Genomic DNA, 13,463 nt, shown 5'->3' with positions numbered 1-13,463 from the left:
AATTGTAAAGAAATACAGATCCTGTAAGACAGTGTACTAGAAGACATGGATAATTTGAGTTATGAAGATTTCCAAATCCTGTAAGCTAGAGTTCATTTGGGGTAAAGATCCTTTCTATGTATGTTATCCACAAGGCAATGCCATGAAACACTTAGTACTGTCACCTGTCCCTCTTAGTTATTATGATGTATGTGGTTTGTTTTTGTCAAGTTCTGTGAACCTGCCTTAATGGTGGTAAAAGATGCTATAGAAGCTAGCATTATTATTAATATGCTTTCTAGATGCTTAGGCTGGCCCTATTTTGTTTGAGAAATGCCTATATTTTAAGTTCATGCTAAATTTTGTCTTTTGGGGAAAGCAGACAGTTGAGGGGCTAGATCACTGTTGTTTGGGGCCAGAGACATGCAAACTTGCTGGGTCAGTAAAAGTGTGGCACAGATTCTTTCCTCATTTGACATCACAGTTGAGTGGCATACATTCAGGGAGTGGCTACATGAACCCTTGGAGAGTTGAAGAAGGAAAGGCATCAATAGAGAGAAGACACCCTCACAAAAGCTGACCCACATATAAGAGTGGTCTTTGATACCTCACTAGCAATGACTGAATGGCAACTCTAAAATAAGAGTGGTCTTTGACACCTCACTCACAATGACTGAAAGCTAACCTTAAGATTTCCACACAACCTCAGGGGTCAGTGCTTTACTATATATGTTAATGTAACACAAAGGGAACATGGGCTCCTACAGGATTATATTGATTCTTGTCATATGTTAAGTCATGTAGTTAAGTCCCATGGAACACAGCATTTTATCTCTTGAAAGCCTTAGAGTGCAGCATTTTAACCTTTAGAAAACTGTCAGAAAATAAGAGACTGTATACATCAGTGTATAAATTGTTATTGTTGACAGGCTATCTACAAAAAGGTGTCGTATGAACTTGTGGCACCTAACAATCTTTTTGATCTGAATTCTGTCACTGGTGCCATCACTGTCAAAGCTGACCTGACAAAGGCGACTCTCAACACCCAGTCTGTAAGTTCACTCAAGCAGCACATTTTTGCACGAATTTGTATTACTGGACTGCTTGCCGATGATTTTTTTCCAGTTAACTTCTAAAACAAAGCTGGTGTGTACAAAGACTCCGGCTTAGTCACATTGTATGCTTTGAGGAAAAGTGATATTCTTCTTGTTTTGTACTATTTAAAGAACAACTTTTATCCTTTTTTTGCGTATTTTAGGAAGTGTCAAAAATTGAACATTTTAGAGGTAAGCTATTATCAAGGTTAGCATGTAGTTTAGCATGTATGCTTCACAAGTGTGTCCCCAGTTTCCAGCAAATGTTTGTGTATGAAAGAGAGAGAGAAACAATGAGAATTCTTTATTAACAAGAGGTAAAATAAGCAAGAGAAAAAAGATAGGGAGAAAGAATCTGTTTGTAGATAATCACAGGGGTCAGATGTTGATGCACATATATAAAAGTCCCTATTAATTGAAATGTATTTTCAGTTTGATGTTTCTGCCATTGATGGTGGGGGACGACGCAGCACTGTCAATGCTCAGGTAGTGATTACCATCATCCGCAACAACTACGACCCTGTGTTCTCGGCCAGTAGCTGCAGCGCTAGTCTTGATCCTGGCACAAACACTGGCACACCAGTTGTGACAGTCTCTGCTTCCGACAGTGACCCTGATGTTCTTGGGAATACTAATGTGCCTGTAAGTTTCTTCCTGTTGCCTCACCTTACTGCTTAATCTTAATTTTTTTTTCTATCCATAAGCTATTCACTGCACACAGGGCACACATACAAACACACACACGCATACATGCACATGCACACACATACAAGGGATTCAGTCATAGGCTCTGGTTATAGTTATTGAATGGGTGTGCTCTCTCACAGTTAAAAACTTTTTTCAGTAATTGCTATAGCATTTGATTACAGGGGAACAGAATGTATCAAGGCTGAAAAGTCTTTATAAAAAAATTTTATCACATAAATTACAGCTACCACCTTAACTTGTAAAGAATGACATGTCATTTTCATAGCAGCACAATAAATCATACGACATGTACCAAAGTAATCTTTTAACTGAGCACACTTCCTGAATATCGCTGCCCACTAGGACTAATATAGTTTGTCATTGTAACATAGAGGGCATTTCATTACTGTTCATAGCAGTATCTACCATTTGTCACCATAAATACCAACAAACTATAGGACATGATACAGCACCCTATATATAAAGTCACACACCAGAAGTACTAACAAACTATAGGACATGACACAGCTCCCTATATACAACGTCGCACACCAGAAGTACTAACAAACTGTAGGGCATGATACAGCACCCTATATACAAAGTCACACACTAGAAGTACTAACAAACTGTAGGACATGACACAGCTCCCTATATACAACGTCACACACTAGAAGTACTAACAAACTGTAGGACATGACACAGCTCCCTATATACAACGTCGCACACCAGAAGTACTAACAAACTATAGGACATAATACAGCACTCTATATACAACGTCACACACCAGAAGTACTAACAAACTGTAGGACATGATACAGCTCCCTATATACAACGTCGCACACCAGAAGTACTAACAAACTGTAGGACATGATACAGCTCCCTATATACAACGTCGCACACCAGAAATCTAACAAACTAGGACATAATACAGCACTCTATATACAACGTCACACACCAGAAGTACTAACAAACTGTAGGACATGATACAGCTCCCTATATTCATACACCTATACTCTCATTCTTTGTTGTTGTTTTTTTCAGAGCTACTTTGGTTCAGCCAGTTTGAGCTACAGTCTGATAGGAGATGATGGCAACCAGAATAAATTTGCCATTGGCAGTAATGGTCAGATAACTCTTCAAATCAGTATTGCAAATGACAGTACTGAAACCTACAGGGTATGCAATGTTATTTTTTTCTCTTTCCTGCCAGCTATGTGTCTTAAGTTCAGACTGTGTAAGGCAAGGCTTCACTGATACAGATTATGTTTTTACTTGTAAATATGTTTAACTCCTTTTTTATCACCAAGTTTCACAGATTTATACACACTATTTTAATTTAATCTCTGCGGAGATATATTTCTATAACTAGGGATATGGGTGGGTAATGCATGTCAGGGAATGTGTTCTAGAGTGTCCTCTTGAGTTAATGTGTTCTAGAGTGAATATGTTCTTGAGTGTATGTGTTGTAGAGTGAGTGAGGATCTCTTCAAGGTGTGTATATGAATAATTATGTTGATGAGAGTGGTTCTGTTGTATGTGTATGGATAAAGTAAGGTTGTGTATGCATTCTTGGGCGAGTATAGGTCTCTTCTGGTTCGTGTTAAGAGATGGTGCCAACTACTGCAGGTCTTGTATGCATGCTTGAGAGTCTATTCTTGGTGCATATTTAAGTTAGAGATGGTGCCAACAACTTGAGGGTCTGTTCTAGGTTCGTGTTCAAGTTAGAGATGGTGCCAAGAACTACAGGTCCAACATCAAGGTATGCTCCATCAGTGTGACTCGTAATCAGAACAGCCCACAAGTCTTGGTGGCAGCACCTAGTACCACCATACTTGAAATCGTCAACACTGGCACTATTGTGCAAAATATAAGTTACACAGATGCTGACACTTCTGTAAGTAACATTTACTGCATTTCCTCTTTTTCCTATTATATTAAAGTCATAAAACATAAGTAAGATTGATGCAGATGTAATTTGTGTGATTGTTTTTTTCCATTATGATGTTAAGTGCATGAAAAGGGTGCCTGTTTTTTATTATTAAGTGTGCTAACTTTTTTTGTATGTGTGCTAATATTTTCATCCAAAAGACTAATAAGGATTGCTTATTATTTCATCTGTATACACAGAGTCCTAACAACCAGGTGACCTTCACACTGACAGGCCAGCCAGAGTGCATCAGCTATTTTGGCATTTTATCTAATGGTGGACTGTATGTTCGGCAAGATTTGGTACCAGATACACGCACTCAGTACATTGTGAGTAGATCTGCCAAGACTTTTTAAGACTTTTAAAGCTCATTTCATCTGAGACACCATTGTTTTTTAAAAACCAAATTTCAGTTTTTGTTAATACATTTTTTTAATATACTACACATTGTTATCTACTGGTTAAATATTTACCTTCATTCAACTGTAATACCAGCAGAGACAAATATACATAAACTAGTCAGTATTTGATGTTCAACCCATTATCTACACGTTACACATTTACCTGCACTTTTGTTAACTTTAATAACACTCAGACCAATGTAACAAAAGGCTTTATTTTTTTCATTGATGGGAAAATTCTTTTGCAGTGTAATATAATGGCCACTGATCTTGGATCTCCAGCAAGGAATTCTTCAAACACAGGAACTGTTACCATCAGCGTTGTTCGCAATCGAGCTCCTTCATTTGACAGATCATCATACACTGGCCAGATTAACAGAGATGCTACTGATGGTGCTGTCATTACATCATTTAACTGTCACTGATCCTGACACAAACATCGTAAGCTGTCCTCTGTTGTTAACACATAGCAATAGATTATAATCTTATTATGGCGACTGCTTGTTGGTTGCCTGCAGCAGTTGTTACTTTCACCACCTAACAGAGTACACGCCTGGAAAACTTTACACAAAGTCCTCAGCTGAGCTGCTGGCAGTGCTGCAATGTGTTTTACTCTCTCAAACTCTCTGATTAGTCTTTGTCTCTCTGACTTGTTTAACTGGCTGCATATCTTCCTTTTCTATAATCACTGGGAGGGTTCATGTGCCATGGGTCACAGCACATTGAGCGAATGCTCAAATCCCAAGATGAATTTTCTAGAATGGGTTTGCTTGCAACCTGCATTGTTCTGTATGGAGATATACTTGTAACCTGAGGCGCGACTGTACATCAATGTCAACAATACATTCTGTATGTCTTTATGTGGGAGAGGCTAGCTTAGAGGCCAGCTGATGGCTTATTGGTTGGCAGCACAGGTCAGTAGCACTGATTGATGTGCAAGTTAATGTTGTTTAGAGAAATGGAGCAGGCCGCAGGAGAAAGTGTTGTTGATAGGGATGTATGTTATGTGAGGACATACAGAAACATTACTGGCAGAAATATTATTGACTGTGATGCGTGTACAACAGATCATAGAAAGCATCAACAGAAATATTTAAAATGCAAGAGGTAGTGTTAACAATGATGTATGTATTATGCAACAGACATTCAGAAAATAATATGGAGCATGAACACACTAGGAGCATTATAGAGAGGATAACAGTGAACATACATCATCAAAAGGCATCTGGAGAGAAATTAATCATTGTAATTTTCATTCCTTCAAAAGATAGTTGCATACTGATGTTTTTTTTCTTGTGTTTGCCAGAATCCATTTGAAAGGTGTCTGTGTCAATCATTGCTGGAAATGAAAAGAACTTTTTCACAATTGGTGCTGATAGAACTACTGTCCAACTTCAGCATGCTGCAGATCTTGCTGCAGACAGTGGCACTTCCTACCCTGTAAGGATAAATCAGACTTGATTTACTAAGACGAACAAATCTGATTTTACTAAAATAATGAGACTGATAAATCTGGTTTCATAAATTGTAATTATTATGTTACCTATTCTAGTCAACATATTTCCCTTCTTTATTCTGTTGACATCTTAAAGTTGTCTCCTTGACTGCGTTGGCATGTGACAGTGACTAGTAGAAATCATTTTACCCACCAAATCTTCTGCATTTAAAATGTTACTAGCCTCTACTGATGACATTTCTGGAGGTCTGAAACATCTCTAGAGGTATTACCATCATTTCTTTTTCCTTTCTGATGGCGTTAACATGGAGTCTTGCTGTTACTATGTGCAGCTCATTCTGCAAGTAAAAGATGAAGGCCGCTCATCTAAAACAGGCACAGCAGCAGTCAGTGTTATAGTTGTACGCAATCTGTACAGCCCAGTCTGCAGCACTGCAAATCCAGATATTGTCATCAACTTTGACACATCACCAGGGAAAGACATTGGGTTTTTCAATGCCACAGATCAAGATCCAAATCAGGTATGTTTGCTGTGGGGGTTGGGAGCAAACAAATCTTAGCAGAGGAAGGGGGTAAAGGTTTCACTAAGAAAAATGGGATGCATCACTATCAGTGGACTCCTTTCATATTATTTATTAACACCTTGAACATGAAGTCTCAAGGTAAAACACAATTGTTTGTTTTTTGGTGTTTTATGCCATACCAGCAAAAGGTAAAACACAAATTTCGTAAAGTGTTCTTTACTGCATTTGCTATAATTTCATATGCCCCAGAAAATGGCTTGAAAACTCAGAATTTGGGGGTTGAAAGCCCATACTTTTTTTTCTCTACTTTTTCCTCTTTCTCCCAATATGGTGGGTCTTGATGTTTTAGAGGATGCAGGTGAATGTGTTAATGTATTGTAAATTTTTTGCCTGTGCACACCTTTTAGCAAATACTTTGCTGTCAATATAAATTGTTATACTGTATGTCATCAGATTTTCTTACTTTCCTTTTCTCCCTTTAGCTGGAAGATGTATATTGAGGTTGTAATTATTTTGGTTTTTTGTTAATAAATTTTTGTATATGTGTAAATGCAACCACATTTGAATTTATTTTTCTGTGAATGAAAAGTGTGATAATGATTGGACACATATTAGTGAATAAATGCATATAATACATTAAAGGTAAATAAAGGAACATGGTAAATAAATAAAATAGGATGAGTAGCAACACTAGGATTATTTTTTGTGGAGAGATATAAGCTATTTAAGTCTTTGTTTAAAATCATAATTCTTCTGATGTTGAATGTTAACATTGAAACACACGGGAGATGAGACAGAGTAGCACACAAACAATTGCAGTTATCACTGGACTTTGATCAGGTGCTGAAATTTACAGAAATATATTTATATTGTCTCTACCTATCAGAATCTGTGTATAAGTCGATCCATTGGTCTTAATGATTTATGGTGCTCTTATTGGCCTTGTTTTACAGACAGTACACTATGTGTTGACTGGAACCTCACAAGCAATGGAATATTGCTCTGTCGACTCAGCAGGAGTTATCAGACTGAAGAAAGCCATTGCTCCAAAGAGTGGACTCACCTTCCAGGTTTGACTACATATTCTTATCTTCATACTTAAGTGTCCAGTACGAGGGAATTTTACGCTTCTTAATGAAAGTAATAAATATGCAGATAGCTGCAACTGTCACGAGAGAAATTTATAGATACTATTTTGCCAGGTTATACATGAAAAACAATTGACAAAAACATATTATATAAGAGGGAGAGTTAATACTTTATAAATTTGCAACAATATGATACATAAATCATTGCCTGCACTAACCCCCTACAAACCCTTGCCCACCCAAACACTCTCTCTCCCATGCCACTCACTCCCCAACACACACACAGCCAGCCTACACACATAAACATGGGCTACAACCCTCTTTAACCTTGTCATTGACTGGGTAACGCGCCATACAACGGAAGATGAACCAAGGGGCATACGATGGACACTCTTCACGAACTTAGAAGACCTAGACTTTGCCGACGACCTGGCCCTGCTGTCATGCACCCACCGGCACATGCAAGAGAAGACGACTCGCCTGCACACTTTTGCGCAGCAGGTCGGACTGCACATCAGCCGGACAAAGACAGAAGTGATGACCCTGAACACCACCAATCCAACACCGATCAGCATAGAGGGAGAAGACCTGCCGATGGTTGAAAGCTTCACCTACTTGGGCAGCGTGGTCACGCAAGATGGAGGAGCAGGCCGTGACATCCAGAGCAGACTGAGCAAAGGCAGGGGCATCTTTTGTAGCCTACGAACATCTGGAAGTCGACACAGTACAGCATCAATACCAAGCTGAGACTTTACCAGAGTCTGGTCATGTCACTCTACTGTATGGCTCGGAGTGCTGGCGAATGACTGACAGCGACCTCAACAAACTGTCAGTCTTCCACACCAAAGCCTGCGAAGAATCCTGGGCATCTTCTGGCCAAGGACAATCTCCAACGAAGAACTACTTGCCAGTGTGGGCAGGAGAGTATGGCCACCATCCTGTTGAAGAAGCGATGGCGCTGGATTGGTCACATCCTCGAGGCGGGAGCAACTCATCATAAAAACTGCCTTACACTGGACGCCAGAAGGAAAACGCAAGCGAGGTCGGCCAAGATCACCTGGCGCCGAACTGTGAGGCAGACATGAAGACCCTAAACCTCAGCTGGGGTACTGTGGGGAGTCTAGCCCAGGACAGGCAAAAGTGGAGGACCTTTGTCACTGCCCTACGTGCCGACCGGCATAACGGGCAATAATAATAAATAATAACAACCCTAGCATGGTATGAAAGTGCTGTTGGTAATTACGAGCTTTGTACTGATTATTTCAATGATTTATTCACTTTTTATCACCTGACCCACTTTATATGGTACAGAAAGCATCTATATGGAGTAACCTGACAAACTTTTTACTTCAGATCATTGTCACTGCTGTTGATGATGGCTTCCCCAGCAAATCCACATCTTGCTCCAAGAGAATTGCTATCAACTATGACTCTGCAGACCTGATTTTCACCGTGGCTGGTATGACAGTAACATTCAGTGAAAACAACCAACCTGCTCCTGTCACAGATGTAGACACACAACCAAACGTGAGTCTCACTCCATTTTATTTTTCTGAAAATAACAGGGACTTGTTTCTGTATCCCTATATGGCTGTATGTTCTGTACAGTATCATGTGACTTGCACCATCTGTAAAGCTAGCCATAGTCCTTCACATTTTAAGTCATTTGTAAAATTATCTACTGCAGCACATCATTGGAGTAAATAATGAAATTTTTCTAGTAGCTGCAGCCACTCTTCATTAAAACAAGTAACACCATCAGTAAAGCTAGCCCAGGTGTCAGTCACATCATACACAGAATGGCAACGTTCTATACACTCCTCATCATTTATTAAAATTGCCCATTTCACAGACTATGTACTTCACACACCTATTGTCCTGATTAGTTAAAGTATCATCTATCATTGAAAGTATCATCCATCGATCATCTTTGAGGGTTTTACTGCTGTGTAATTTCATCCTCATCATTGCCCATCTTCCGGCTCCTTTGTCTACTGCACTAGTTCTTGCATCAAGTGCAGAGTCCATACTATTAAATGAGTATGATTCTACACTATATCATTGCATATTTATTATTATTAAAAACACAATCTATATGTCATGAGATGACTCTAAGGATAGTTACCTTTGTTTCTGATATGAGGTCACACAATGTATCTGCCATGAAAATCCCTTGTGGTGGCTGCTTGTGTACCTGATATGACATAAGCTTTTGTCTGACATGGCATGGCCTATATGATAGGGAAAAATAAAGGTCAGCAATTATTTGGCATGATTTTGATGTTGTTTAGGACAATGTGGCATTCACTCTGACTGGCCAGCCCAGTGATCAAGATTGGTTCAGTATTAATAGCAGCTCAGGACAGATATATGTGGCAAAGGACGTGCGACAAGATCCTCTGAAGAGAACACAGTATCTAGTGAGTAACTGTGCCAAAATATGGATTTGTATAGAAATCTTTAAAAACACCACATTGACTATATGTCCTTGTGCTAACATTCAAATAGCTGTAATCTGTCTTCATGTGTGAAAAAGCACGTCTTCTGAAATTAGGTCATTGCCACTGTTCCGCATTTGTTCCTGTTTTGTAACCAGCATGTTTTCTGGATGAGCTTACAGAATAAACTTTTTGAAGCACACCCTATTATAAGTTGTTAAAAGCAATATAAGCTTTGAAGCAAATGCTGTTATCATTCCCTCTGCTTTTTCTTTGCCCTGTCTCTTAGCTGTTAGGTTAGTATTAGTTACATTATTTTACTTGCTATATTTTGTGGAATAATTAAAACAATAATGTCCACTTAAATTTTTCGTATCTAAATTTTGGAATGCTTACAAAAAATTAGAATAATCATTAATTATATGGCTCAACAAATGAAGTATTTCATTTGCAAAGCATTACCTTGACATCTACCACTGTGTTTCTGTCATAATCCCTGTTGCACTGAGTGTCTGTTAAGAGTCATTGTACAAGGGATATCAGATATCTGTATCCTTCGACTGTAAGCCTACTCCTAAACTGCATAGCTTTTCTGCAGCTTGTTGTGCAAGCTGTTCGTCAAATGGAAGTCACACGGCAGTCTGCAAGTGCAACAGTCACGGTCAATGTCAATCGCAACCTAAACGCTCCAGTCTTCATGGGAAACTATGAAAGGACATTGGATGAGAATTCTCTGTTGGGTACCAGTGTGGTGCAGCTGATGGCTAATGACAGTGATGTTAATGTGAGTTCTTTGTTTTTGTTTACCTCTTGTAATTTGCTTCTGTTTCTGATCTGTGGTTTTGAGAACAGTACAAGGGTGTGTGTGTGTATACGCGCGCGCTTTATGCTCATCCTTCTGTCTTTGCTGTCCTGCGCCAACAATATATTCCTGTTGTTATATAACGTTTGTGCCTTCCTCTATCAGCATGGTCCTGTTGTTTTATTGATTTATAATGTTGTCAGTCTCTCTCCCATCAGTTTTGAAAGCAAACACTGAACTACAGTTCAGTATAGTGAATGCATGATGTATGTCACAACTGCATGGTCTGACATATTTATGTCATAACTGCACGTGTGACATGCATGCCCTTTCACGCCACCCAAACACAAACAAATGATTTTGTCAGGGATTTCCCACCCATCACAGCACACAAGTGAAACAAATCATAGTCATACAGCAGCTTTACATTCTCATAGTCACTGTGGCATAGTGGCATATACATAAAGCCCAAAATATCAATCTCAATACAGGGAACAATCTGTTCATGAATAGTCAAGCCTCAAGGCAATGTCTGTTAACTCAGGTAACCTCATGACATTTTATGTTTATGTCACAATTACAAGGTATGACATACATGCTCTTTGGCTAGTTAAAGACTATTTTAGAGGATGGTGTGCTCGCTGCTACCGCCATTTTTCCATCTGCCGGCAAGGGAAGCGGTCGACACAGACCATCACGATTTTCACACTAGAACCCTAGTCAAGGAAACATAGACCCACTGGCTTGTGAGAAATCTTGGGAAAGATAGAAGCTAAGGGAGTAAAACCCTACAGAAAATCCTGACGCTAACACAGCATCAGCAGGCAAAAACTTTCCAAAAGCACCAGCCAGGGTCCAGTGCCTACGTGTTTGACCTTTCTGACCTCTGGCTGTGATTCACTTGGAGAAGAGTTGGGCGCTACCAACTGTATAAAGTTTAATGTTAGGACCATGGATATATGCGGCATAACTTTAGTACACCATTAACATCATTGCCAGCTGTCAACGCCAAACAGTGCGAGAGAGAGAATGAGTGACAGTTCGGGTACTGGGATGTTGAAAGTTACATTTCTCGTGCTAAAGTAGTTTTTACAAAATCGGAATATGTGGGGAGGTGTAAACAAATTACTTTGACTGTGGTTTTTACTTTGTTTATACCTCATTGCTTGTATATTTGTCACAACAGGACAAAATCACATATCGCTATGTGTCTCCTGATAATTTCACGGACTATTTTTACCTTGGACCATCCAGTGGTCTCATTTCCCTGCGAAAAGCACTCACTTCTATTGGTGTTGATCGTACCACCGTAAGTTGAGAGATTTTGTTTTCGTTTTTGGTGACTGGGGCTGAGGGCAATAAAGTTTACTTCTTTTTCACATCTTGAACTGTAGTCAGCTTATGGCCACAGTTAGATGTTAGCTTGTGGCCATGGTTAGAAAGGTAGCTTGTGGCCATGGTTAGGATGTTAGCTTATGGCCATAGTTAGGATGTTAGTTTATGGCCATCGTTAGGATGTTAGTTTGTGGCCATGGTTAGGGTTAGCTTGTAGCCGTAGTTAGAATGTTAGCTTGTAGCTATGGTTAGGGTTAGCTTGTGGCTGTAGTTAGAATGTTAGCTTGTGGCCAATGGGAAAACCAAGGGAAGCTTGATGTCTCTATAGTTATCAAGCAAGTGTCCAGACCCCACCAGGGGAAACATGTACCTCACAGATTCATTTATGAAGTGATGGCAAAGATGCCCTGGGGGTAAAAAGTAACAGATATACCTTGGGGATGGAGGAAGGAAGAAGAGTCCCACAAGTGAGACAGTTTTGATGGGGAAAGGCAGGCAAGGAAAATATAGCATGATATCAATGAATGAAGCCTGTCCTCTGTGGCTTAAAGAGAAGTATATTTAAGGGGCAAGTAATTAGTTTCATAATTTAGTATTAAGATGGGATTGTTTTAGGAAAGAATATATTGATTTCATGGTTGAAAGTTGTTGAAAGAAGGTTTTTAGAGATGGGGCAGCCAATCCGTATAATGGTTGTTTTGTAAACAAGATCAAGAGAAATTAATGTTTTCAGATAATGCATCTTATCTTTGCTATTAAAATGCCATTATATTTGTGCTTGTTTAGTTTGTGGTGGCAGCTGATGATAATGCAGCTGTCAACCCAAAGTCAGCAAGTGCCACTGTGATTATCAACATCACTCGGGACAAGCAGCCTCCAAATTTTGTAGCAGATCCCTATGTGACAACAGTGACCTATGACATTCCTGTTGGGACATCTATCTATCAGGCTACAGCTACTGATCCTGACCTGATTGTAAGTACACATGCAGACAAAGGTAATGGGAAAGTCTCTTTTATTCCCAGTCAAATCTCAGGAACCACTGCTTCAGTAAACTTTGGCATCACTAAATAAGGATTTGCTAATATAAGTACATCTACCTACTGTTGAATATGTGTAGCCATGCATGTCGCTGAAATATGCAGCTTGTATCTATATAGAGTTTATATTTACACTTGCATTACATTTAGCCTGTGTTCTGTTACTGTCAGTAGACCAAGTTGTACATGTGAATGGCCAGCTGTAAAGTGAAAATTGTGGATTGGAGGGTGTTTAAACATAATGCATGCCACTAAACTGCACTTTTATTTTTATAGACTTCAAGTTTGTTTTCGTATTTTCCTATGAAAACTGCTGACACAAAATTGAAATGTCCCAAATGTCCCAGAAAACTGATTTGCTGACATACGCATGTTTTTGTGCCAGGGCCCACTGGTCTTTGAAACTGGCTGTGGCTACCAGGCTGCACCATTTTACTTCAACATCCATTCTAATGGAACCGTGTTCCTCCAGAACCCTCTCATCTCAGACTCGGCCATCTCCTATGTGGTATGTGCTTCATTCTTACTCCTCTGAGCCTGCGAATGTTGCTTGCTGATGACTTACAACTGACTCATACCGCACATATACATGAATAAGACACTGATCATGTATCAAGTTCCCTGAACTTTGTCTCACTTCTGACAAAAATTGCATTACTAAATTTCTGAAAGCAAAATTTATACTGTTTTTT

At 39.3% G+C, this 13,463-nt stretch overlaps 2 protein-coding genes across 2 annotated transcripts in view; both read left to right on the top strand.

The window, feature by feature from the left end:
• Nucleotides 1–6,059, top strand: part of LOC112558036 (protocadherin Fat 4-like) — a 31,922-nt gene extending 25,863 nt beyond the window's left edge. Inside the window, exons 28-35 of the mRNA XM_025228225.1 lie at nucleotides 909–1,031; nucleotides 1,506–1,715; nucleotides 2,802–2,936; nucleotides 3,469–3,654; nucleotides 3,888–4,016; nucleotides 4,337–4,529; nucleotides 5,395–5,528; nucleotides 5,877–6,059. Coding sequence (XP_025084010.1) covers nucleotides 909–1,031; nucleotides 1,506–1,715; nucleotides 2,802–2,936; nucleotides 3,469–3,654; nucleotides 3,888–4,016; nucleotides 4,337–4,513 — 960 coding nt within the window. The 3' untranslated portion in view covers nucleotides 4,514–4,529; nucleotides 5,395–5,528; nucleotides 5,877–6,059. The remainder of the gene's footprint in view (nucleotides 1–908; nucleotides 1,032–1,505; nucleotides 1,716–2,801; nucleotides 2,937–3,468; nucleotides 3,655–3,887; nucleotides 4,017–4,336; nucleotides 4,530–5,394; nucleotides 5,529–5,876) is intronic.
• The window catches only part of LOC112576226 (protocadherin Fat 4-like), a 143,983-nt gene continuing 135,566 nt past the window's right edge, over nucleotides 5,047–13,463 (top strand). The window contains exons 1-10 of the mRNA XM_025258526.1: nucleotides 5,047–5,085; nucleotides 5,409–5,528; nucleotides 5,877–6,065; nucleotides 7,022–7,138; nucleotides 8,510–8,683; nucleotides 9,448–9,576; nucleotides 10,193–10,378; nucleotides 11,583–11,705; nucleotides 12,518–12,706; nucleotides 13,157–13,279. Of these exons, the coding sequence (XP_025114311.1) occupies nucleotides 5,047–5,085; nucleotides 5,409–5,528; nucleotides 5,877–6,065; nucleotides 7,022–7,138; nucleotides 8,510–8,683; nucleotides 9,448–9,576; nucleotides 10,193–10,378; nucleotides 11,583–11,705; nucleotides 12,518–12,706; nucleotides 13,157–13,279 (1,389 nt within the window). The remainder of the gene's footprint in view (nucleotides 5,086–5,408; nucleotides 5,529–5,876; nucleotides 6,066–7,021; nucleotides 7,139–8,509; nucleotides 8,684–9,447; nucleotides 9,577–10,192; nucleotides 10,379–11,582; nucleotides 11,706–12,517; nucleotides 12,707–13,156; nucleotides 13,280–13,463) is intronic.

This window comes from Pomacea canaliculata, linkage group LG1, assembly GCF_003073045.1.
Source record: "Pomacea canaliculata isolate SZHN2017 linkage group LG1, ASM307304v1, whole genome shotgun sequence".
Classification (NCBI taxonomy): domain Eukaryota; kingdom Metazoa; phylum Mollusca; class Gastropoda; order Architaenioglossa; family Ampullariidae; genus Pomacea; species Pomacea canaliculata.
Note: the sequence above shows the minus strand (reverse complement) of the source record. Positions and strands in the feature narration are given on the sequence as shown.